General features: G+C 39.9%; 1 protein-coding gene across 2 annotated transcripts in view; it reads right to left on the bottom strand.

The window, feature by feature from the left end:
- CDIN1 (CDAN1 interacting nuclease 1) overlaps window positions 1-27,150 on the bottom strand; it is a 93,617-nt gene that overhangs the window by 34,257 nt on the left and 32,210 nt on the right. For both annotated transcript variants that reach the window (XM_053475152.1, XM_053475153.1), the window contains 5 exons: window positions 20,497-20,576; window positions 20,034-20,083; window positions 17,248-17,315; window positions 12,738-12,803; window positions 12,421-12,526 (listed from right to left, as the gene is read on the bottom strand). In XM_053475152.1, coding sequence (XP_053331127.1) covers window positions 12,421-12,526; window positions 12,738-12,803; window positions 17,248-17,315; window positions 20,034-20,083; window positions 20,497-20,576 — 370 coding nt within the window. The remainder of the gene's footprint in view (window positions 1-12,420; window positions 12,527-12,737; window positions 12,804-17,247; window positions 17,316-20,033; window positions 20,084-20,496; window positions 20,577-27,150) is intronic.

Below are 27,150 nucleotides of genomic sequence, written 5' to 3' on the forward strand. Positions count from 1 at the left end.
AATGTTAGAGGAAACACAACTACTGGCTATGTTAAGAACTGTGGAAGTGAATCCTCCGCATCACTCTGTAATGCCAAGTGTTGCCAAGGAAGAACGTGTTCCGTGACCTCATGGTTCTGATGAAATGTTCGATCTTGATATTCCTTAGAGAGTGCCTTGATTGACAGGTAAAGGATCCAATCGGAAACCAGATCTTGCAAACAGTCTGGTTCTCTTGCCGAAGTTGATTAGCACAGGGCAAAGTCTTGGTATCTTACCGGTTTCGCTGTGTAGTAATGCTCAGTCTATCACTCAGGGTCGCACTTGTTTTTAGAGAGGGTGCACATCTTGTGTACATATGTTACACAGATTAAATGCCACACTGCCAGCAATGATTCACATGCCTAGCTTTTAGGCACTCCACCTCCCTGTTGCTAATAAATGGTCTTCTTTTAACTGATTTAATAAAGGTTAAGTTTTATATTTCCGATTTCTTGAGAACTGGATATATTAAGTTGGCTGGATTCAATTCTTTATGTTTCTGAGATTAATTGGCAATTAATCTATTGTAACATTTACTCGCTACCAAAATGTATACCTTATGCCTGATTATTCACTAAATCCCTTGACCTTTTCAATCAAAAGTAAATCCCCCACCATTAACTGCCTTTACGGTGGTATGTGTGAAGGCTGAGTAGCGAGGTCCGGGTTTCTGTTTGGAAAGTGCACCTCTTCATGATACCAGCTGTATAGGCGTTCGAGCAAATGGTCCTGATGCTTGCCACATGGATAATTCTAAAGCCCTCTTATAATAAACACCATTTGCTTTACTAGATCACACTGCTGATGGCGTCCCCTCCAGGACACAAATCGTAAAGGTGTGTCTACCAAGTACAACTGCTATAGAAGGTGAGCCATTGGGAAGACAGACACTGTTTCTAGTGATTCACTAATAATAATGCGCAATATCCAACTATACATCTAAGATCCATTTATGCGAATGTTATTTTCTTTTCCTTTGTATCAATTGCGCTCGGCAGCCATAATTCTTGGGGTAGCCATCAAGGATCCAACTAACGGCCCAGCTCACTTTTACGCCTCTGCATTCAATTATGCGTCTTGTTGGGTTGCTGCCGGAGTTCTGCTTGTGTGCCCAGCAAATGTATTTTCTAGCAGGTGCGGGTGTGCAAGAGCCCCTCATCGTCTCTCAAGCACAGACGTTTCAATCAGCGTAGACAATGCTATATTGTATCTGACTGCTGTCTATTAGCTAAGCTGGTGCTTCCGCGGCTATTTCATTTCACACCTCATTCTGCACTCCAGCGGCTTTGCACTAAGCCTCTTCAGTGTCTGGAGTTCCCCATGCCTTATTTACCATATTCCAGAGATCATTTCCTCTGCTATATGTGACGGGAACTAGATGACAGATTCGCTAAAACACTGGCAGAGCCCAACTTGAAAGAATGTCTAACTTTTTCTTTTTTTATATTAAACAGAATCGGAACGTTTGCGGAATTCTGTTTCGGATAGAAAACAATGAACTGCATTCAGTCTTTACTATCTTTAAAGCTTGCAGATCACCCAAAGAAACAAGTCTTTAGCTAACGTTACTTCTCTTAAACAGACTAGGGTTATGAAGTGAACGGAACGGTGGGGTGGGGGGGGACTTTATTATTCTTCATCGTAACGAAAATAGATGACGCAAAAAGCTGAATGTAATGGGAGCTAAATACACGCAGAACTCAAGGTCTACAATAAGACGGTGTCTGTCTAACAACGTACATGGAAAGCAAAAGAGACCAGAGCAGGACTAAATCTATAAAATGTAGGAATTACGCAAACAGATCAAGAAGAATATCAACAATGGATATTAAATAATGGGTGTTTTTGTGAGGGTTAGCATGCCATAATAGTGTAATTTACAAAGTGGAGTTTATAGTTTCATGGCGGGGGGAACACTGGTGGATCAGACGCCTTCTTCTCCCAGTAAAGCAGACAGCGGGGCTGAGTCAGTGTAGGCAGAATACGGAGTAAATGGTGGTAACTGACCGTTTGATGAGCTAAATTATACTAAATCAATCCACCTCCATACAGAAGAATATATGGCACGATGAGCCATGGTGGAGAGTTCAGTAGACTATCCAGATATGTTTAAAAACTAGGTTCAAAACAGCCAAAACCAAACCAAGTATATGCCAACTCAGGTAAAGCCACTATTCTTTCCTATATATATATATATATATATATATATATATATATGTATCAATTGTATTAATATAGTCCGGACAGATGCAAGACTACTGTAGCGGCCACTATACTGGAAAAGGGTGCGACATAAAGCAACACAAATGGAAAGGGGCCAATAACAAAACACAAGACGCCACAAACACTCAACAATCAGTGCCCACGTACAACCCAAAAGGTCTCTGCAGCTCTGTATTCCACATAACTAAGAAAGAAAACAATAAGTAGGGCATTCATTCCATTCCATTTTGATTTCTACGACGGTCAATGTTATGTTTTCCATCCCTAAACCAATCTAGTACTGGGAAGCAGACAGCAATTATTCAGCCAGTCCCAGTGTGAAGAAGGTTGTTGAGTGGGTTTCCTACACATATTATGGAATGGGTTTAGTGACAAAATCAATCACATAAAAAAAAAAAACATCTTAAAGGTCTTAAAAAATGTTATATTTTTTACAATATTTTTTAATAAACCACAACATTAAATAAAATAACAAAATAAAGTAGCCTTATGGAATAGACCATGACACCACTAAAGAGCTCACCTTGTGTGTTATATATATATATATATATTTATTTTTTATTTTTTTGAAATAGGCAGGGTTTACGAACATCCATCCTTAGCTTTTGCGTACCAGTTGCTATTCACTAATCTCCAATGGTATGTCTATGCTTTTTACGCAAACAATAAATATGTAAATGATCCCGGAGCATATCGGGCACATAAAAAAATGCACAATGGAATATTTTACTTTTCATTAGCATGATGTAAGAGTGCATCAAAGGATTGTGGGTTATAATGAGGTCATGATACAATGCCAATTCACAAACACTTTGGAATACTGATGTCACTGCCTTAGCCTTGGATATAAAGAAACCACTACATTGGCAGTAGTCTTTTTTTTATTACTATTATTAGTTTCGGTCATATGTCACCTTAATACATTAATATATATCATAACTAAAAATATGTCCCATTCTAAAGATAATAAAGATCTTACACAATATATGTAATAAATAGGGGGAAAAACGTTTTTAATAAAGTAATGATCCATACATTACATATTTGGCAAATATATATTAATGATAATCCATTTACTTAAGAATGTATAAATACATTAGTAAAACATCAACTTAAATTGATAATTCAACACATTAAGTTATTAGTAAATTAAATTACTAATTATTTAGTAATTGCTAATTACATTGTAACTAACATACACTTACAAACTCTACCACCATACAGTAACGGGCACTCATGCTCACGCATGCTAACACCACACACTATGACACTATATGCTGACACACACTCACACAGTAACACAACATCGTACACTCATACACATTAACACCATGCTCTTAAACACCTGCACACACTATCCAAAACTCTGGCGCTATACATACACTCGCATAGTAACTTACACAAATAGTGACTAACACTACAATACACACCAACTCTAGCAGTATACACACACTATACATATAATCATAAACACATTGACTCCTGCACTATACATACATACATACGTACACACACATACCCACTGGCTCTGACACTATAGCACTAGATAATAAGGGGAAGAAAATTCGGCTGCTGTTACCGAAAAAAAACACACACGTTTCCCGCACACCTTTCCAGAGAAACCGTGACAGCGGCTTTTCCATCTTCGCCTCAAATTATGTGCTGTTTATGCTGCAATAAATAAAACTAACTTCACTTATTGTCCCCTTTGTATGAAAAATTAACCGGACACCTAATATATTTAATATTCGCCAGCGTGTAAGAATAATTTTTATGCAACTCCGATAGTTAGAAAGATAGATAACTCAATTATTCCGCAATCTATCAAAATATTCAGATATGTAAGAGCCCACTAGAAAGATTGATGGCACGCAAAGTCCACTGGTTTCAGAGCCCTTAATATTCACGCGTTGGCTCAACAACTTTTTTTTTTCTCCTACTGCATTCACAAGCAAGCTTCATTACCCATCACTCTACCGGAGAGGTTTTATTATGGGGATGCCATCTTGGCAAGCCTGTTATTTAGATGATAAATGTAAGGGAGAAAAAGAGCGCCTGGAAATTCGACTTATTTATGTGTTTGAGGAGGATAAAAAGAGAGAGCGAGAGAGAGCGAGAGAGAGAGGGTGGGTGAGAAGAGACGGGACACGGAACGGGTTTTGACAGGTTAAATAAACAGCTTCTACTTTTTATTTCTAATGAACCTCAGTTTTCCCGATCCAAATAGAAGATAGAACGCCGTTTCATTGTTAATTTGTAAAATGTATCTGAACTAATGAACGGAAGGATGTTCTATTTGTGACAATCGTTTTCAGCTTCTCTTCTTTTCTTCCCTAGTCTGATCGACGATGGATCGGGTGTTTTATTATATTATTGTTTGGCCGTTTACGTTCTTGGTTCTTTATTCTCCGCTGAACAGGGTGGGGAATACAGAAATACATATATTTTCTCTACCTAACAAGGAAACGTAAAAAGGCCTTATCGGGGTTACGGGAAGATTGGTTGGGAGGAAGGAGCTGCATCAGCATTAAAAGCGTTGGAAGAATTAACTCTATAAACACCGGCACAGGAAACACAATATTGCTTTAAAATATAACACTTTTTGGCAAAAAAAAAAAAGTCGCACGTGGCATGGCAAGAAATGTCTAGGCTGTATCCTGTGCCTGCAAATGAATAGATGGAATATATATTCTAATTGGTGGGATTTAGCTTATATTTGTATATCATTATTTATCTTATTTGTAGCAAATATATAACAAATAAACATTTACCCATATAAATAAAATAGGAACTGAGGGCCCTGCGCGGGAGCTTGCTATCTATCCTTAAGGCACTTTTATATTAAGAAAGGTGGGCTTCTGAGAACCCTGCACGTGAGCTTACAATCTAAAATATGTCACTGAGCTTTATTATTTGCATTTACTGTGATAAACCGGCATCGGTATGGCTTGCAGATGCCATTTCTTCTATGCACGTGCTTACGTCGTTTCAGATGTAGCCGTCTCCCTCCTGTCCTCGTGTATAAAATCTCGGTTTGCTTATCATTCGGTAAGATTACAGGGCAAATAATTGCCCCTTTTAAGAAAAAAAAATATGTTATGTTACCCAAGAATACAAGCATCTTGTTTGTTTTAAGACTAATTTTTGTTTGTTATAGGAAGAATGTTAAAATAAATTGAATTACAAAAAATAATCAAAAAGGTTTTTTTTTTCATTGCTCAACCTCTACAGGTCTAGTTTGTGGCAGGAGGGTTAAACATTCTAGGACCACCAAGATCTATACTCTTTATAACACATAACAGGTAATTTGGGCCAACTATCTCCATAGAGTCCATCTTTCTTCTGTAGGGCATGGCATCAATTCGCATCGTGCGTCTCTTATATTCCCTTGCAGTTTTCAGAAGGAAACTGTGATAAAGAGTTACATTAAATGTAGCAAGAAAATGATGTCCGAAATGTGCAGTTCTTAGTAACGTAAGAGAAGAAGAAAGATCCCGTTCTTCGGATTCTTTTGAAGCCTCTCCGGTCAGTCCTGGTGCACACATTGGAAATGTCACTTGTAAATGCCAATTAAGAAATTACAAGGAGTTCTGGAAGGTAGGGATTGTGGTTGCTGACATTCTTCTGACATGGAGGAGAACATCTGACCAGGGCCTTTGGCAAAAGGAACGGGGGAAAAAATAAATAAATAATAATAAAAAAAATACAATTTCAAGATCTGCGCTGTCAGCTCTTATCGTTCGTGAGGCAAGGAGCTTGTCGGATGTAAATGCGGAGGGGGCGACGCTGGATGCGGAGGAGAAGCCTTGCGGTAACGTGGATAGGTGCTGAAAGCGCTGTCGGATTGGCGCAGTGCTTCTGGGTGACATAACAATATTTGAAGGAATGAGATGGGGAGGAATGAGGGATGGGGAGGAATGAGGGATGGGTGAAGGGCAGTTTTTCTTCTTTTTTTTTTTTTTAAATTGCATTTGCATTGTCAACTGGCCTACATCTTCAGACGGCCAAGTCTTAAGACTGGATAGAAAGTGACGGCTCTATAACACACTAAGCTAGATCACGAGAGGAGTAAAGGGAGCAGATTCAACATTAACCTTATATCGCTACATTAAAAAACAGCAATTTTTTCTTACATAAAATCAAATTTGGCAAGAAAGAGACCAGCACGCGGATTCAACAGCAAAATGATAACCTATATATAAAGTATTATATATATATATATATAGACTAGAAGGAAAATAAGACAGAAAACAGAATATGACGGCAGATAAGGCCCCGGCGGACCATCTAGCCAGTCTGTTTATCCTGATGTAAAGACCTTAATCATTTCTTGGTCTTGTCTTAGATTCAGGAGCCATATCGCAATACGCCTCCACCACTTCTGCCGGGAGGCTGATCTAGTACAATAAACCTTCCTTACATCATGCCTAAGCAACGTTGTATATTTACACGGTGTACCATGGGACATTTTCATACAAAGTAGTAAAGCCACGCACTGCCTTAGATGACCTTATATCATTTTGCAGCCGCTTGGACACATGGAAACACCTCCGTCTTATGGTTCTACTACTAGCCTTGGCTCTTCTGGTATAGTTTATGATAGAAATTATGCTGCCATTAATAAGTGATGGTTTATACTCATTAAGTGAAGCTCGGGTCATACTAATCTAACATAATAGTATGTCTGGGACACCATTAACCCCTAATCTCTTTTTACAGCAGAACAGGCAAAACCACAGAAAGCCATTCCCTGGAAGACAATAAGCAAGCGACTACAAAAAAGCTATACGAACCCAAATACCTGCTCGTGGCTCGGGCACGCAATTCACTGGTTCAGTGTTCCTTTTTATTCCTTTCTCCGAAGGCTTAATCACATAAAGACTTCTAAGAGATTTTTTAGTTGCTATTCAACAAACTATAAATATTCCCCTAAATAATGTAGCATTATGAAATAATTATTTCAGGAAAGTGTTTGGGCATCCTATCGGGGCAAGATATGATGTCTCTAATGCTGCATATGGTTATGAAAGTGTTAAATTCAACGAATAGCACCTTTATGGCTATGTAAACCACCTTAAAATCTATCCCCACTGGTTTTTGTTTCCATTGTCACTGCCAAGTAAACGCTGAATAAATATTTGTCTCTGTGTTCTAGAACTGTAATAGAAACAGAATGTCCTTCATACAATTAGCTCGCCTTTCCTGTAACGATCCAGAGGCTGCTGTCACAGGTTCATTAACACATGATGATCCTGGTAGTGATCTTTACGCCCCCGTTCCGCAAACAGTCCCCTCCTGGAATCGTGCGCTAGCCAGGGTGAGAGCAGCATCGTGATGTGTCGAAGAACTGACACGCTGTGACATGACGGCTGACCTTCTCTGCCCGGGCTCGGGCTACCCGTGGAGCTGTGAAAACTGTCTAAGCGTGACCAGTGACTCCTGCACCCCACCTGACAGATCTCAGGGTGATCCGACCAAAGATTACACCGCGATAAGTTACACAGACTGGGAAAAAAAATTACATCCTTAAATTCTTATAATAGAAACAAAAACGCAAAACATTATTATATATATATTATTAATATATTATTACCATCATTCTTCATTTGAGTGAGGACCTGCGGAAACACCTTGATGATGTTTCAAAGAGGGCTTTTCTGGTTTCCATTAAGGATGTCCCCTGCGTGCTCATTTCTTCTGGCTTTTTTTTTTTACAGAAACATTGACTTTGCCGGCAGAGATTCAGAAGCCATACGCCTACCCCATGCATGTTTAAATTCCCTCGCTGTATTAGCCTCTCCCACATCTCATTGGAGGCCGTTCCATTCATCTATCTCCGTCGAGGTAAAGTAAAGGCCACCTTTCATTACATCTAATCCTCTGACTCTCCAGTTTTAGACTATGGCCTCTTCTCCTATGCTTTCATCAAAAACTTCTACACGTGTCTCATTATCTGCGAGGGGGGTCTGTTCTCTCACATGCCCTTCCTTGGCACTCACTTTGCATACGCAGTTTTCCCTCGTACATTGGCAAAGGTGGACTTTGTGAAAGCTTGCCACGTCTCAATGAGACAAGAACCATACAACTGTGTAATGTTTCATAATAATTCCAATACTGCTCCAAGTAATAATGCATGACTTCTGTACGTCTTCCACCGACTATATAATACGCCAGCACGACAACATATAACATTTTCTATTTACAACGAGTATGCTGAAGGCAGAAGGGTCACCAAGTAAGCCAGCTAGTAGAATAGCATTTATTGTGGACCTCAGAGGTCCTTCCCAACACAGAAAGAAAATGTAATAGTGTCTATTCCAATAGCCATTTGACGGTCTTCCAAACAGAGCCCCCGCAGAAGCTACAAAGTATATTATGAACTAAACCAAGAGTTTGTAGGAAAGTTGGACATTTCAGGTCAATGAAGTTCTATTATCATAAAATTAATTGTAAATAATAACCTCAAGAGACATTATAAAGTATTATTGACGGCTGCTCCTGGTGGCTTCAATAGTTTTAGGATCTATATAGAAGGCATGAAAGAGGTGACCTGAATAATTTTCTTATGGCTGGGAATATTGATCTCTTTAGTCACGCGCACATTCTATTACACTAGAAACAAGTAGAAACATTAAGGAACACACAAACCTACTGAGCATTTCGTTAAGAGAGAATGAATACATTTAGGGGGCTTCTTGGTAGACCCACTGGTGGTCACAACGACTGTTCTAGTTTTAAGAAGGGGACTTCTCTATTATCAGCATCATCATTCTAGTGCCAAATGGAGTGTCAAGATTCACTTTACAAACAGACTGAATTTCTTGATAAAATTCCCAGATTTTTCTTTGAATTTATAGAAGTAAATCCCTCATACGACAATCATTCTAGTTCCTTCTCATCACTGTGCGATCACAATAAAATTGGAGCTAATGGTCCATGCTGAGAAGCCAAATGAATCCCGCTTTCAAAGCCCGGTCCTCGCACTTCTATGTCAGAGAGAGGAAAACATTTTGGGTTTAAAACCAACCCAGAAGGAGTATGTTCCAACTTAAAGGGAGCTTTAAATAGCGGGGAGAGCACAGACCCTAAAGAAGCCCTGCGCAACACGAAATATAGACTAAATAGAATTACGGAATGGACAAAAAAAAGTCTGATGATTCCTATGTACAAAAAGCTAGATAGAATGTTCTTAATATACATCTCGACCCATTATGTGTTTCTTATGGTTTTCTGACTATTCAGAAGGGGTGTTCTCTGCAGCAAGTCTTCTAACAGAAAGCATGGAAAGATAGTGGCCTCGTGGACCTTCAATATCGCATGCTTGGGCTTTAGAAAGTTCAAGCTTTATTACAGAATATTGCTTGAAAAAAGTGATTTAGAACGCGCACGGGAAACAACTTTCCCACATGTACTTTTCCGTACTTGTCAGAGTTTTGTAGAGTTTTGTCTCGTAAAAAAAAAAGACAATATCTAAGTCTTGTTGTGCCTGTCACATAATATAATTATCTGCAACGTGTATCTTCAAAATCTGACTTCTCGAAATGAAAATCTGCGCACACAGGCAGAGAAATTACACCGCATACAATTTGCCTCTTTGTCTCGCACTTACTCCTACGCAAACCCCGCGCCGTACATTTCCATCCTGTTATGTCTGCATAGAAGATCCCACAAATCTGGGCCCTCGCCGCCATTGGCGCTGGTTTGGATCCATGTGCGACTGTTTGAAATTCTCAGTATTCATTTACAACGTGCCAACACTTTCTACAGCGATGGGGAATAGGCTGCCACTCGCAAGATGAATTATAATACTTTTTACCAAGCTGAACTTCAATAGAGAAATATTCACAAGGACATTTTTCGGCTTAGTGGTTCTGTCCCACTTAGACAAAACATTCACAGTATGATGATTGTGAAATCACAACAGATCTGTCATTCATTCACATGAAAGCACTTTAAAAACATTTTTTAAAATTGTCTATGGGGACAGCCTATCAGCGCCTACTTTTGTGTCACATGACAATAAGGGATTACCTGCAAACAAAAATTATAACCGATAACCGATTAAAGAATCATTTCTGGGAAGGGTTGGGCATTCATTCGTATTAGGAATGGCGTCTAGCTTTAAAGGTGTTACGTTCAGGAAATCAAGTAGAGGAGCTCCTTTAACATAAATAATTAAAAGACTATGCAGTTGGAGTGGATCTCTGATGAGGGGGTTCTCTGTATGATATTTGGTGTCCACGTTTAACATATTCGTTCAGCACCACATTATTGCCCAGACAAAAACCCAAGCCATCTGATGTCATAATTTTCCATGTGACTCCTAGATTGCCTGAACTCTACATACTGTAAGACCTGATCCCATCCGCTCCCAAAGACCCCAATGTAAATTAGTTTCAAAAGGAAAGGACCAGAAAAAAATAAATAATAATAAATATTAATAATAATAGTATCAACAGCAGCTTTCACCATTCACATCCATGGTAATCAGCCGAGCAGAACCATTGTAAGTTTGTTGCATCTTGTTGTGAATACCGATGCTCTCTCCTAGGCATGTCATGCTTTTCATGTCTTTCACCGCTCCGTCTCTCTCTACCTCCACCACATTATTGTATTTCTCCATCATTCTTCGAAATTCTGAATCTGTAATGCTATTCGGAAGGTGATATGTACTCCCCCAGGCTGTCTTTTATACCTCTGCGAGACGGCCCTTTAAAATAGATTGTAAGCTTGCGAGCCGGGCTCTCTCCACCTAATGTATCGGTTTGTCTTAGTCTGCCGATTCTAGTATCCCTTGAATATATGGATTGTATTTCATACATATGCAAAAGTCATAGATTTCTTGAGATTAAAGAAAAGGAGAGCCTTCTGACAGTGTGCCCCCAGCACTAAGGCAGTTAAACATGGATGTCGGCGGCTGGATAGATCTGCTGGTCCCACGCGCTCTACTCACAGCGAGTCCTTCATGATATTCTCAATGCCCGGTCTCTCATCAACAAAGCAATGAAAATGCTTCAGTGCTCTTAATTACCACAAATGAAGTGTTCCTTATGGCGAGGAGCACAGACATTACCAACGAACGATTTCAGTCCTGCCGAGGCAGCGGAGAACTCGCGATAAAACAGCAACTTTCTTTCATTTTTGGAGAAAAATGGCCTTTTAAGTAGGGCTTTGGATTGCCAAAGCAGGGCGTTCAGGCAGACTCCATTTACTACACCTCTTGAAATCATCCCATTTTGAAAAGCATAGATGGATGTCTTTTCTTCAAACGTAAGCGCCCACTTGTGCTGCTTATAAATTAATGAAGAGAAAATGCTAGATAGAAAAAGCAGCACACTAAAAGTTTCACCCTTGGGAAAGGACCACTCAAGCTCGAGTATGTGACACCTCTAAAACGTTACAATATAGTTAATATTATTAAAGTACCAGACACGCTCACATGTACCAGCACAAACTCCATGAGGCAGACATATGTTAAGCAGATAATTCGAGGAAACCCAAGGAAGAGGGGCTCTTCCAGTCTAAAGCAGGACCACGGACAGGTCCTTCCAACTGGTCAAAAAAGCCCATATAGAATACTCTCAATTTTCCATTTTATGGCGTGTAATGAGTAGGTGCTTATTAGGCACGTATACAAAATAACATGAACTCTATGAAATCGTAAGCATGAGCGGCTAACGTACTCAGTGGTTTGTAGAATAATATTTGTGACATAGTCTAGCTTGGTTGATTTTCAGACATAAAGACTTTTTGTTGGGTGTTTTTGGATTTATCATGCTGCTCCCATCGTTCTGTTCTAGTAATAGGAGGTGTGAGCCTCGGTTAGTGGCGCCTGAGAGATGGAGAGGAGGCGCGAGAGAAAGAATGTGTGTATGCGCGAGTATGTATGTGTGTCAGTTATGGGGGCAGACGCAACTAACCCTCAGCTCGCCCCGTCTATGCCTAGCTCAGGATGATGGGAGTAACATGTGCAACAGAAGCATAAGGTGTGCTCATGGGAGGATCATAAGGCGGGAAATGGATGGAGCAATGGGATGGACATGCTGAATGCTAATGGGCGGGGCATGAGGGCCCACGCTTAAAGTCTGTACGGGGGCCCCATGATTTCTGATGGCTGCCCTGCTTAACATACTGAATTTCTTCTATATATTTAGAGGTTAAAAGGTGGACACTTACCGGTTCCAATAGCTCCAGAACTGGTCCTGCAGATTCATTTGGTGGCTGCTCTCATCTCCAAACGACGCTTTGCTCTCGATCCAGTGAATGACGTGCCCGTCAACAGCTGAAAAACAACATGCGCTAAATGCCAATCGCTTATGGGCATCCTCTCAATTCCCTGAAAAATTTACATATAGAAGCCATTTAGGAAGATTGCACCCCGGTGTTGCGTTACGAATCAGCCGCCTGAAAATTGCCCCTTAGTTAACACGACTTTTTGAATAAATATTGCAATATAGTCCATGATATACAATATTCACAATTGTCATACTTACCGACAGGCACTTCCAATATGAAGTCCGGAGTTTTATCGTAACCCTTAAGACGCAGCTGACGTTCGTCTAAAGAAAACAAAAACAGTATCAAGAATCTATAAAAGCATGGTAAAGAAGGGCAATCGTTAGTGTACGTGTATAAATAATACATCCCAGACTCTTATAGCATATAGGAGTAAAAGTGGGTTGATCTATTGGACACACTCTATAGCAACATTTAAAACTAAACACTTAAATACCGAACATTCCTTCTAAAATAATTATTTTCTTACTGTATAGGTAAAAAGAATTACCCAAAAGTGCATATTTCGTATGTTTTTTGTTAGCCGACAATGGATTTTTCAAAAGCCAAAGCCGCATTGGTTGTCAAGGAAACTACAAGTTACTATAGCTTTTCAGCAGGTGGAGAACATAACAAGTTTATGGTCCAGTTGATAACATTTTTACAAAAACAACCCACAAGGAACAATTATAAAACAATAAAAGTGCTGTATTTAAACAGCTCTCACGCATCTAAAATCAATGAAGGATGCACAGGCAACCTTTCAAAAGGTACCGCTGCTCTACGTAGAGATAAACTACACCGCGCTCCTCCGCGGGTTCTCTTTCTTTATCAAAATCAACGCCAAGATCTACTTCGCCGTTTCTGGGGTCATCTTTACAGTCCTGGTGGCCACGCATACATTCACACACCTGCCATGTTGGATAACGTTGCACGCTTACCCTCTTTTCTGCATGTGTTCTTTAGTTATCAGCATTAGAGAAGAAGGAAGAATATTTTACTCTGCCCATTCTTAGAAACCTTATTTTGAAATCACATGTAAACCTCCTGAACACTAATGTCCAACTAGCAAATATGTGGCTTAAGTGGAGTGTGAGTGCTACAGAGCATGTGCCAGACGTGTACTTAAGTATGCCCCCTGTTTACCTAGTTTCAATAGAGGTAGCCAAGTAGAGAAGGAAAATGAAGCCCAATGCTGGGGACCACTGTTGATACCACATTGAACTGATGTAGAATTATACTAAAATGTCTAAATTCATCTGATTAATCCAGAAAATCACCTCATGTTCCGGCTGTTCCGCAAGAGTTACTTTAATTGCACTATATCCCAACGGCAGAGACCCAATATCTTATGCTCCATGCGCATGCAGTACCTTTGCCCCTTTCATGTCCGTAAAGTCTCTCCTCAATAAAGGATACGGGAATATGCGATTATGTATCAGACTTTAGTGTTTATCGCGTACCACAAGCCTAACCCAATAGATTATGTACAGAACATACAGCTGGTAGCTTTGAGGTTAATCACATATCCAGACTTCAGCCTTTGACATTCTTCAGGGTCATAGTTTGATGGGAAAAGCCCTCGATGTGTTATAACATATTGCCCTTGGCTTTTGAGACCCAAGAGAGTTCTGTAACATCTTGTATGGACCTATTACAGAGATTGCTTTATGTCTCCATTTCACCTTAGCTAACGACATGGATGTGTAATGGAGAAGGCTGCGGGGTCCCGTCTTAACACCTGCTGGGTTGCTGACACTGGCTTCCCAGAGCTCTCTTTCCTTCACCTTTGATTAGAATTAATGATGGTTCCCAGAGGTTGTGAGCTTGCTTCTCATCCATATATCAGCCAGGGTCAGGCTCTTTTCTCCTTTTTTAGAGACAGAACATTTGCCGATTCTCTGAGGTAAGATCCATTACCAAAAGGTTACCATATGCAGCCAATACATTACCAATGAGAAGGTACAACGAGGAAAAGAGAAGGGAAAGCGCCACGATCTTACGTGAAGCACCAAAAAGCAGAGATAAAGCTAGAGTAGCACATGGGGAACATTATGTGTTCCTCTTACTATATATATATATGTTATTGTTACCATTAATTAGAATGGAATCACCTTGCAGTTAAGACTGCACCCAAAGAGACCTTTAAATATCTGGTACAATTATTATTAATGGTTTAGTTTGGCCCTGCGCTGGGTTTACCCATCATCCCACCACGGTATATAAAATGAGCAACAAAGAAATGTTTAGTCTAACTGGGGGTATCATGGAGATCTTGTTGGGTATATAATGCTGGGTCAAAATATAGAGGAAAAAGTGGGGAGGGCTCATTTTGAAACCACCTTGGGGTAAGAGATGGCTGCCAAAGGTCTCACCAAACGGCCAGGGCTTAAAGGATAAGGTGTCTTGGATCAGAAGATTGAGGGTTCGTAGTCGCTGTTGAGGTGGTCCAAATGTGCCGATCCCTGCTCTTAGAAGGTAGTACAGCGGGTGATTACTGCATGGGGTAGACATAAAGCTATTCTGAATTTTAAACAAGAACTGATTAACATCCGAGTCTTTACAGCAGGAAAATGGGCAGACTAGATGGGCTGAATGGGCCTTATCTGCCGTCAAATTCCATGATTCCATAGAAAGCCAAAAAGCAATAAGCTGACGTGAATGTCAACCACAAATTAACAAATATATATGTCCAACAAAGCCAAAATAACCAAAAGGCAGATGGGACGTGATCACAGGGAACGCAATAGTGGCCACCGGATACGTATGTCACACCCTCACCCATGTGGCATACAGAAGTGTATAAAATATACAAGCGTCTGGTAATGGATGAAATACCCCAGAATAGACACTTCCTTAGGTCATCTCTTGGTCTCACCATGACCCAAAGGATGACTCTTATCTCATGACAGGGAAAGTAATACTGCAGCACATATTAAAGCATTTTCTTTCAGCTACTTATTCTATAAAATATTAATTACACGCCTGCAAGTGTGTGCTGTTTATACAATGTATTAGATAACAGAGTTCCTGCTCAGCCCTAAATCAATAAGAGCCTGTTCAGCATCAATCATCCTCAAGTCTCTCTCGCAATATCATACATAGTAACGATCATTTCCCCTCATTCCTAAACCTTACCTACAGCATTCCCGGGGAGACGCAGCAGCCATTCCATTAATACACAAAATGTATGCTATAAACCGCATTAAACCGAAATGAAAACCTATAACACCCAATCACGTGTCAAAATAAAATAAAGGTGAATACTTCCCTATAGGAACACTGCGCATTACCAAAAAAAAAAAATCTTCATGTATATATATATATATATATATATATATATATACACACCAAAATTCCTTGCCCCCTCTTTTTAAGACTCAGAATGAGTTCTAGTATAACAAATTAAAAAAGAACAATATTATGAGAATAACCCACAGGATGCAGGCTTAAAAAAATGCGTTTCTTCAAAAGATATTGCTCTTGTTCTAGATGACGAACCATGAGGAGCTACCAACAGGTCATTGCGGTGCTCCAAAGTAACATCCCATCAAAAGCAACGCGTCCCCCTTTGGGCGTTTTTAAATGTTTCAAGATATGAGGACCAGCTCCTCATAATGGGGTTATAAGGATGCGGAGAGAACATGGTGCTGGAAGTTGACAAAATTGAGTCACAAGACCCAAGGTACTGTAAAATTGGACTTTTAACGGTGTCTTCACGGACAGGCAACATATTGACTGACTGGCTGTTCCAATCTACATAGTTTTTGTAAAATGTTGCATCTGCCAATAACTTAGGTGTTGCGACTCTTCCTTGGGTCGCTCCGGACTGGGAGATACGTTTATCGTCTCGTATCTTTTTGTGCGCATTAGATATGTAAGCTGACTAGAAATTAAAAAGACTAGAAAACAAGCAAAGACCTCCTGGGGATTCCTGCAGAACTTTATAAATATGCTGATATATACAGTATTCAGACAACATCTGTGATTTAAACAAAATCAATACAAAGTTGGAGGTGGTAGCACCTGGATTCCTTTTGCAAGACAAACCTTTGTAGAATCCGTACTGCTTATCTATAAGTGGTGGGTCCCAAAGGAAACACAAATAACCCTCGGTAAAATGCACAAAAAAACCTAAATATTGTACATCCTACACAGAGCACCAGCCATCTCCACACGAAAATCGATGTAAAACAGGGCATCACCTTCAAAAAACCCTCCTCATTACCTTCAAGGCTCTTCAGAGCTTATATCCCCTTCATATATTGTAACACATTTACAAAGCCTTATCTTATAAGTACTTATAAATACAAGATAATAATAATAATAATAATAATAATAATAATATGAACCAGAATCTGTAAATGGCACTTACCCCCCACTGTCTCTGTATATCCACCGACGACTACTTACTATTTAATTTCTATGCCCTAATTTGCCTAAAGTATTCATACCTAGTATATTCCGAGCAAGGTGTCTGTAGACTACGTTGCTTATTAGATAATGCTTGTGTATTGGCCAAAATTATAGGACTAAAGCCTCATGTTTGTTTATTCATTCATTCATTCATTCATTCATTCATTCATGTCATATTTGATGTCATAGGACTAGTTGTGTTACGCACATGGAGAGTGAGACCCATATGCTTCTAATGAGAAGATAGTAACGGGTTTTTTTTTTTTTTTATTCTCGTTGACTTTATAAACCCACAATCCGGTTTTTCCTTACCTAAAAACGGCAGGTCTCTCTCGGTCAGCTTCTGTCTCAGAAGAACTTCGTGTTCATAACCGATAGAGCTTAGAGGACGTTGTCAAGGAATCATAAGAACCTCGGAAAAGTTTCTTTACTCATGTGAGATATTGCCTCATTCATTATTATTTTTGTCGGGAACAATTGACTGATAGGATGTTGCCACACAAAATGAAAAGGCATCCTAAGAGTTCCTGCGTCATTATAAGAGTTACTCTTCAGAGGAAAGAATACAATGACAGCTAAGGGTTATTTATCATGCAAATGATGCTTTGTCTAAGCGGAAGAGTACCTTTAAATGCTATATTTTGGGCTACGTCATCTCCTGGCTCATATGTCGGATAGCACTATCTTTGTTGTAGCACAGATGTCATCTACTCCAAAGGGTTTTAGGTTCTGCTAGAGGCAGCCATATTGACCTGATATGCGTGATCATCACCCTCATCCATTATTGTATTATTCTGTATTGGTGGATTTCTACTCGCCCCCGGGAACTTTAGAAGTCGTGGTGAGGGGAAGAGGTGCAAGCCCCTGACAGGTATATGAAAACTTATTCTCCACAAGGTGGTAAAAAGTGCCTGACATATCTGTGTTTAAAAACTTTTCTTTTTTCACATAAGAACTTGAAAAACATACCTGGTTTTAATACTACTTTTAAAAAGTCACCCAATGGTATATCCTTTGATGCTCTCGGTCTATCGTATGATTGTTGCCGGCTAAGAAACAGTAACACTTTCGGTATATATTGCGTGTTGGTATGGTTTCCCAGGCCTGCGGCATTAAGATTTGGGTCTGAGAATTGCTTTTCCTGCTAAAAGAACCTTTAAATGTTAATAAACAACCTATCAACCCCAAAAGCAAGCTCGCTATAAAAGATACAGGGCCTGCTCTCCTCTAGAAGCGGCAGGGTAATACCCCAAGGCAATAAAGCCGCCGGTACCCCCCGTCAGCTATAATTCTGCCTGATGTGCCAATGCTTTTACTCCGTAACACCGTATTATTACATAAATAGCACATGCGCCGCTGCTGCCAATTTGCAATACGGCCAGATAAATAAAAATAGATAAATTGGTCCGCAGAGACAGAAGGAGCGCGCGCGAGAGAGAGAGAGGAAGATCATAAGTGGAGGGTGAGGACAAACTGGGAATAATACAAGAGCTGAAAAGCGATTTCCTAATGTAGAAGTGGCCCAAACACTTAGAGCTGGTCTATAATGTTACTACCTGTTATTGATGGATCCCGCTGACCATAAGGCAAAACTTGTAAATAATCTCACAGGCTATTTTCCGCCCCGCGAACAACCGAGGCCCTTCTTCCCGTAAGCCTCAGAAACCCTTCCTGTGAAACAGCCCCCTGCCATTTGCAAAAAGCCTGTCTCTGTGCTTTAGCCCGTGCATATATAATTAGAGCGTTATATTTAAAATCAATACGCAATCCTTCAGAAGACATTATGCTTTTAAAACCTTAAACTTTCAATTGATTTTTAACTATTTTATGTGCCCTGAAATTAACATGTAATTTCTGAAAACTTTTGCCCTAATGTAACACTTCCACACAGCCATAAGTCAACGGGCTCGCGGGGCTGCGGCGTTCCGTGCCAAGGCTGGAGACGCAGCGGTTCTTCTTCGCTGGGCCAGAAAGCACAGAAAGAGAGAGAGAGAGAGAGAGAGAGAGAGAGGGCAATAAGCCTCGCAGGGGTATTAATGGTGGAGATTTTGCCCTGCATCACACAAACACCTCTTAAAGCCCCGTTGACAGGGTTACAGGAGCCCCCATCTTCCGCACACTCGACGTTTGAGACCGATCTGTCCACATCCTACAAACTCCTGACATTTTAGCAATCTGATCCCTAGGCTAAAAGATAAAAAAAAACACATTTATAAAATTAACAATTTCATCTCAGATCCATATGATTAACGCGACTGGCGAGTCACTGCACAGAATATTCCAGATGGGCTATTAAAGGGTTAATATTTCATGAGTGTCAGCTCACTTAGACAGCTTACTCTGGTTCACTTTTAAACTTTGTAATTATTTTAAACTCAGGCAAACTTGTTATTTTGCCTTCAATATACTATTCTGTTCTTGTCCTCACCCAGATCCATAAAATGTCATCGTTATTGATTTACATAGCACCGCCATATTCCGCAGTGGTGTACAATGGGCAGCACATAACGTAACGACCTGAATTAACAGAAAGCGGGAACTACCCAAACTAGTTTTACAATCTAGAGTCATTAAAATGTTCCATCTTTTTTGCTAATGCAACGGAAAGCTCGGCAAAAGGTTAACATGGCGCCCTTTCCTACGTTATTACGCGAAATCTCCTGGGAAAACGCAAAAGATAAAAGTAAGCCGTCCAACGCCACTTCATATGGCAGCAGTGATCTTTCTAAATACCTCCACAGGCCAATCAAGCATTTTCCTGATAGTTTCTATAAAATGCTAATCAATTATTTCCTCACCAGGCACGGCTTTTTTTTTTTTAACCACAAAGCCATTAAAGCCGATTATAACTCAAGCCGGGCTGCCAATAGCAGCAGATGTAATGATAGCAGCTTGTTGGCCGCCGATAAACGTAGGCAGGGTCACTATATATTTGGCACAAGACAGAAATGCATTAATACGTCAAACTAATATAGTAAGCGCTTGTCTCTTCAACGCGCCGGCGGAAATCTGTGCCTTATAACGGCCCGTCGCTATAGGGTCTATTCTGGAAGGAAAGTTGTTAAAACCAGACTCGCAGACCTGCGATCGAAGGATACTGTTTAATGCAGTCCACCATGGGCCCGTTACAATAGTCATTGATGATACACTGAAAGGAAAAAGACAAAAAAAGCAAGAATCAGAAATCATCGGCGATTAGACACATATATTTATATATATATATAAATCGAAATGAGAAAAATTAAGTTCAAAGTGTCGGAGGAGAAGAGCTGCATGGAGGAGCCCTCTGTGAGTGCGTTAAAATGATTATGGATCATCACGTAAGATACGTACTCTGTTTTCATTAAACCTTACAGCGCCACGCAGCATTTCAATTGAGCTAACCTATCCCGACACGGACCATGATGTACAGCGTCACTCCTTGTTATACCAGAGAAGCGCTATGAAGAACATGAAATGCTCCCCAGGCAGGTTGGCCACTGATATCTTAGACTTATGGTGACCCCCGGGATGTTTCACGGCGAGGAACCTTTCCCCATCGGTACTGAATCAGGTTATTACCTGATGGACTTGATCGGCAAGAACAGGGTCCGGGATTAGGGATGTGTCGCGCAGCATGCTGATCAAAACCGGTCTTGTGTCTGAAAGCAAAAAATTTAAAAAAAAGATATAATTAACTAGATTATATACTTATATATTTTTAACACTAGAAATGAAAGCATAAAATTAAATATAGTTTACAAATCTGAATAATTAGAAAAGCACAGCCAATAAATGTGTTTTAAGAATTCCATATAGAAACCTTTAATGATCACCAGAGCACACCTCCCAACAGCACCAGAGTCCACGAGACAGTCCCGATTCTTGGGAACTATCCTGCTTTTCTCTTAGTTTAGAAATAGTTGGGTTATGGTGTTGATCCATTATTCTCTCTCGTCTAGCATGGTGGCAGGAGCGGTACCCGTGTTTCTAAAAAGGGCCAAGTAAACAGAGACCTGCGACCCTAACATCTGCCGCAGGTAAATGATTTAAATGCCTCTTAAAGGATGATATTCGGGAATGCGTTCTGAACAATAATATAATAAGACCTGGTCAGACTAACTTATTCGCCGTCTATGAAATACAGATCAGGTTTATTGAGACTCTGCTAAAGCATCTGATTTGGTTGCAGATAACACAAAATTAATAAAGGCAAAAAAAAAAAAGGCTAGTGGCCAATACAAACCCATGTGACCTGTTTATTTTCACCTAAGGCAGTCTTTACGTTAAGAGCATTAAAGATACTTTTAAAAAGTGTTTAGATTTTGAGCATTCAAGCGCAGAGTACGCGTTCGCACGTCCTACGTCATCAAGCAGCCGCGGGACTTCAAAGTGCCAAGGCTTCCCCGACGTAGCCAGCTTTGGAAAGATGACTATATAGAGGTATAAAGGTTCATAGGGGCAGGTTGTTAATTTATTTTTGGCGGGTTTTCTGTTTTTCCTACTTTTTCGAGAGAAAAAAAAGACACATTTGATGAGCTAAAGCCTGCAATAAACCAAGAGTAAACCGGTGGGTATATGTGCAAAGAAACGGGTGCATGGAAATAATTACGGCACGGGGATTTAATTGGCCGAGAGATGTCCGTAAAGAAATCATTTGCTTGCCAGAGACGGATCTATAGGCACTACAAAGAATATAGGAAAGACATCGCTTTACTCCACTTCCTCATTAAGCTACTAACGAGGAGACAGAAAATAAGATGTAATGTTTTCTTGAGACATTTTTAAAGATCATTATCGGCAAACGGGCTATTTTTAGGTTTATGAAAATCACTAAACTGATTCTTAATCATTCATCAAGGTTCGCCAGCAATGAAGGCAGAACCTGCAACTGACGGGAATGGCGGGAAATGTATACTTATGCGGGAAATTAAACGGTAATAAATATAAAAACACCTGAATTAATAGGCAAAACACACACAAAAAAGGCAATCATTTGACTGCGGAGGAGCCCATAATTACAACAATGCAGTTCCTCTGCAAATACAGTATTATATGACAAATGCAACTTAAAGACATCAGTATGAAGGGTGATTATGAGGCAAGATGGAAGCTCTCCAATACTTCACAAGTAAACGAGGGTGAATTTTATATTAATCAGGTATATATACGGGTACCTATACGTGTTCCCCACTCATTCTCCAAATCTCCGCATTACTAATACATGCTTTGCTGACAGGAACATAAATCCCCGTTGGAGGTTGTGGGCCATTGCATGTCCAACACAGGGTAAATGAGGTGGGAACAGATTCTTAATTGAACGGTTATTTCTTGCCCAACATTGGGTAATTAACCTATGATGATTTATCATTAGGCCTTTCAATTATCAAATTGCTTGAAATATAGCCTAAAAGATTCAACCAAACATGCACTCTGTGCATTCATTCCATTGGTGCGCTTGTGTCAACCATTAAGAGCCAAAATCATTACACAAATGTGCCGTGGTCCTTCTACCCCCTTCACCAACGTGCCAAATCCTCGGCGGACACGACGTTTTGTTGAATCTTTCTGGTTATATATGGACTGAGGGTAGCCAGGCTCAGGTATTAAACACTGCAGCCAACTGATGGGACTTTGAAGGAGAACAGCAAGTACCACATTCTACATTTACATTGTGCTTGAAATATACCATAGAAAATGGCAAGTCTCACCCACTACAATTACTGTACATCACACAGTTGTCCAAAGGTATCATTACAAAAACAAAAACATGGTCTTGGCACGGTCTGTTAGTTCTTTTCTAGTTCCGCTGTCAAGCTCAAGAAGGACGCCACTCAAACTCAACGCCTAAAACTTTGTGAACAGATGACTATGCCTCTCGTGACCCCGTGTCCCACCTGTTCCCGATAGAACACTGTGGACTGTATGGTCTACCTCTTACTAAAGTCCCGATATTCTCTCCTATGCGTTATGCTACAACCTTAATATTAATATAGTGGACAAATACAAAGGTTACAACCATATTCCATTCGTGATATACGTTTGACTTTAGAAGATTGGGTGACTTTTCCTTCCCCAGTGTTAAGATTTTCTTGTTCTAGCATTCAGACACTTTGTCATCGCAATATATAACGAGATGTTAAAAATACACTGCCTCTCGGTGCCAGAGAGCGCATGTTCCTCTCATCCTAATGTGGTGGCTGCTTTTCTGCTGATGAGGTTCTGCATGCCAAGCTCCGTAGGAGGTCTATCTCATGCTGCAGATGTCAGGTGAAAACCACGTGACAGATCCTCCATATTGTGCTCCTTGGCTTGACTTTCCATAATTCTAGCAGGTCTTGAGCCGTGTTTTGATTTTTCATCTTCATGTGCTCTTCAAAATGAAAACTGTTAATACAATCCATTTTAGACCTATACACTGAAAAGCGCCCTTCAAACAAGGTTCTTTATAAAATGTGGACCTTCCATGATGGATACAAGCTTGTGATCTTTTTTGAGAAGCGTTTGTTTCACTTTGGGTTCACTTGTTTTCAGTCCATGTCCTTTTGGTTTGGATAAAATTCAGAGGGCTCTTTTTTGTGTGGAATTGAAAGTAAAATTTGATGTCACTCACTCTCCGTCACTTCTCTGTGTCTCCACGGCTCTATGCTTCTTCCCCTTCCTCTTAGTAAGATTCCGAATGTAAAGTCTACTAAATAAATCTTACCCACCAGAAAAAGGAAACAGCAATTTAATGGAAATGGTTATTTATTCCAACATAAAGCAGGCAACCTTTCCATCCTCACGGACCTTAATCAAGCCATCCGTGAGAACCGAAACTCCGAAAACTGACCGTTAGCTTTGAAGAGGTGTGCGGAATCTTTTTTTCTTGGTGGATCCCGGCTATGATATAGATTTTATTATAAATAATGCTTAATACTTTTCCTTATGATTATTGACAGACATTCAATACTTAAAATGTATGCCAATGTCTTCATTTTAGCCCAGGTAGCGAGAGGTCCACAAATGTAGCTAAAGTGATTTTTTGGGGTTCTATTTTTTTTTATTATTACACCAAGACTTGGGGGCCCCGCGCATTCTGATGTACAATGTTAAAGTGTAGACTTAATCATTAGTTTTAACAAATAATTTTTCACAGGTCTGTCCTTCGAAGTTTCACACCCTGGTCATCCTTATCGGAAAAGTATTAATATCTTTTTTTCACAACATAGTGAGATTATGACATGGACATGGTTTTATGTTTTATGTTTTTATTCACTATTTAATAGTTCAGCATCTTCACTTTTTCAAATTGGTTTGCAACAAAAGCAGATTTTCTGTGTTGTACCCCTTAGTATTTGGTTTGGATTGGATTGTAAGTATGTTTGGGCATTTTTATGATACACGCACTTAATATTATGTGACACATTTTCCTAGAGACCGGGGGATATTTTGGACTAGTTCAACTGTGATGCTGTTGACACTTTACCTTGGGCACTGTTTACTTTCCCGTTTATTTTCAAATATAAATTTTACAATGAAAATTAAACAAAAAAAGCCACATGCATAATGAGATTTGACAATGCGCATTTCATAACCCATCACGATAATGGATTTTCTTGTCCCATTCGTATCCTTCACCAGTCTAAAAATCAGAGCAAGAACTCCCACCACTGCTCCATGCCGTCCTAGACAGATCTTGGCAAGTGTCTTCCTCAAGAAGGTCTACAGAAGATATCTATGATGATAAATTATCATCAATTATTGACAGTGTAGGCATTCCCCTTTTGTTTGTTAAAATGAACAGTCCTCTTAAACTCCACTTGGGTTTGTCCAGCCCTGTAGTATGGCTCCTTTAATTTCACCCAATCCAAGGACTGGAGCGTTACCTATTTAACAAACAGGCATCTCCATATTCTGATCTAAAGGGGAACCCTCTTCTATGTGGCATATTTATATTGTCAGTAGGGTATCAAACAATAAGCGTTTTGTGTTACTTGAAGCAGAAAGTAGGCAAATTTAAGTATAAGGGTATCCTTACGTTCGACTTTTTACATTCACATTCACGTTCCATGCAGCTATAGGACAATAAAAAAAGAATATGAACCCCCTGATAATGTACTTGCAATAGAACCAAACATTTCCTAGACCTGGCCCGTGCCATTTAAAACAGAATGGGCAGGTGACTCATTGACCCATTTTTATTTTGACCCGGTTAAGCACCCTATTAGCGACATAGAACATGTTCTAAGACTATTCTGAACAAGTCCAGGAGTAGTGCTAGCATCACTTTAATAGGAACAAATGGATTGGGGAAAAAATGGCTAACGTCAAAACTGTTCGGGGATAGTAAGAAAAAAGAAAATAATGGGCTGTTGCATATCGTCTGCGGTTTATATAGTTAGTGAAGGCTATTTTGTTTTAAAAACACATTTAAACACGAGTGCTGAAAATAACTTAGGATGCAAAAACAAGCCGTGAAAAGAAATAAAAGCAGTAAAGATTATTTCTTTTAAAGATCACAGCCGTTGACTTGGAATTTGAGGAGCTGCATGAATCGTTAACCTTCTATCTCCTCCAGAGCAAATCACTCATAGCACAGAAACGCTTTAAGGTTACTGATAGCCAAGGAACTTCATTCCAGCTGCTCATCGCTTGCGAGAGACCATGGGATGGAAGATTGTGCGTTACTGGGGGAAGGTACGGCGAGGAGGGCAAAAAGAAGAAGGAGGAGGAGGAGGTGGTGGTGGTGGGACTTCTGAGAGGGAGACTGCTGACAAAGCTTTGTTCTTAGTGCTAACTGTTAGACCTGGAAGGCACACTTCTCGTATTATTTTCAGCTCATTTTTCTCCTAGACTGGTTCATCTGAAATACCTTCCTCTCGATCTATAATGGCACGGCCGCTCGGCGAGAAACAAGAGAGAGTTATATTTTCCCCTTGAGTTAGGACGCCTTGTGAGAAATGATAATGGGTAATCAATAAAGTGGGAAATATGAGGCCACAAACTTTATGAAGCCAAAGAGACGTATTACGTCTGAACAACACTTATTTTCCTTAACAAAGTCACTACTAGGCTGTACCTAATAATCTGAAGGAAAATCGAAAGAGCTGCTACCACATCAGCAATATTGGCAACTTATTCCACTTTAATGGCATTTTGATTGATTTTTCAGCCTAATGGTAGTTTTATAGATTTGACGCTGCTCCTGCAAAATAGTTGTGTGTGTAATAAACATCCCTGAAGGCAAACACTGACCATTAAGGCCCTTGTCTTACTAGGGAGTCATAATTGAAGCATGGCCACACAGCTGATATTTTATATATATATTTGGTTTCTTTTTTATCTTTCCCCTCCAACCTATGTATCTCATCACTGCTTCTAGAAAAGATTAAAAGGATGATGCTAGAGAGACGTTTTTCTCAAAAGAAAAAAAAAAAATCATAAACACCCTGACCTTGGCTATGACTTTGGGTGTTTCAGTAAAGCACTGACCTGCCGGAAAATGGAGACCTTGGCGCTAATAAATCAAGTGCGTCTTAAAATGAGTTACCCTAATGCTCATTCATCATAGCAGCAATGCCATTTGCAGAAGAGAAGAGGAAGGAGGGGGGGAGGAAAGTTGTCTAGCCCTCACTAACCCTCCAGCAAATAAAAACCATTTAACACCTTCAGTTAATATATTACCGACTCTTTGGCACTTAAAAGGTTAAATGACTTAAGTGGTCCCCTGTGTGGACCTCGATGGATTCTTTTTTCTCCGTTCTTCTGTGTCTCTTAACGGAAATGTGGCTCATTAACCTGCGAGGACTGTGTACGGCAACCAGCGCTTGGAATTGACATGTCCACGACCTCACTCCATCCAAATAAACGCGTGTTTAGCTCACCGTTCAAATCACGGCTGGCTAAAAAAAAATTACGATTTGTAAAGTAGCCACATTGTACACAGAAGTGTATACAGTTCATATACACACGAAAAAAAAGGGAAGATAAGCGAAGGCATGAGATTTGAAATTCTCCCTCCATAACTGGATCAATACAAAGTCAGCGATTCACCCCATAAAGTTTGGACCTTTGTGGCTGTCCGTTCGCAGTGACCTCCCATGCCCTTTGAGAATTGTACAGTTTTCAACATAATAAAGATGTCCTTATGAGGCAGATTTGGCTTTCGGAGTAAAAGAAAAAAAAAGAGAAAAGAAAAAAAAAAGAGAAAAGAAAAAAAAGAAAAGAGAAAAAGGAAAAAAATGCGCCGGGTAT

Source organism: Spea bombifrons, chromosome 9 (assembly GCF_027358695.1).
Source record: "Spea bombifrons isolate aSpeBom1 chromosome 9, aSpeBom1.2.pri, whole genome shotgun sequence".
Classification (NCBI taxonomy): domain Eukaryota; kingdom Metazoa; phylum Chordata; class Amphibia; order Anura; family Pelobatidae; genus Spea; species Spea bombifrons.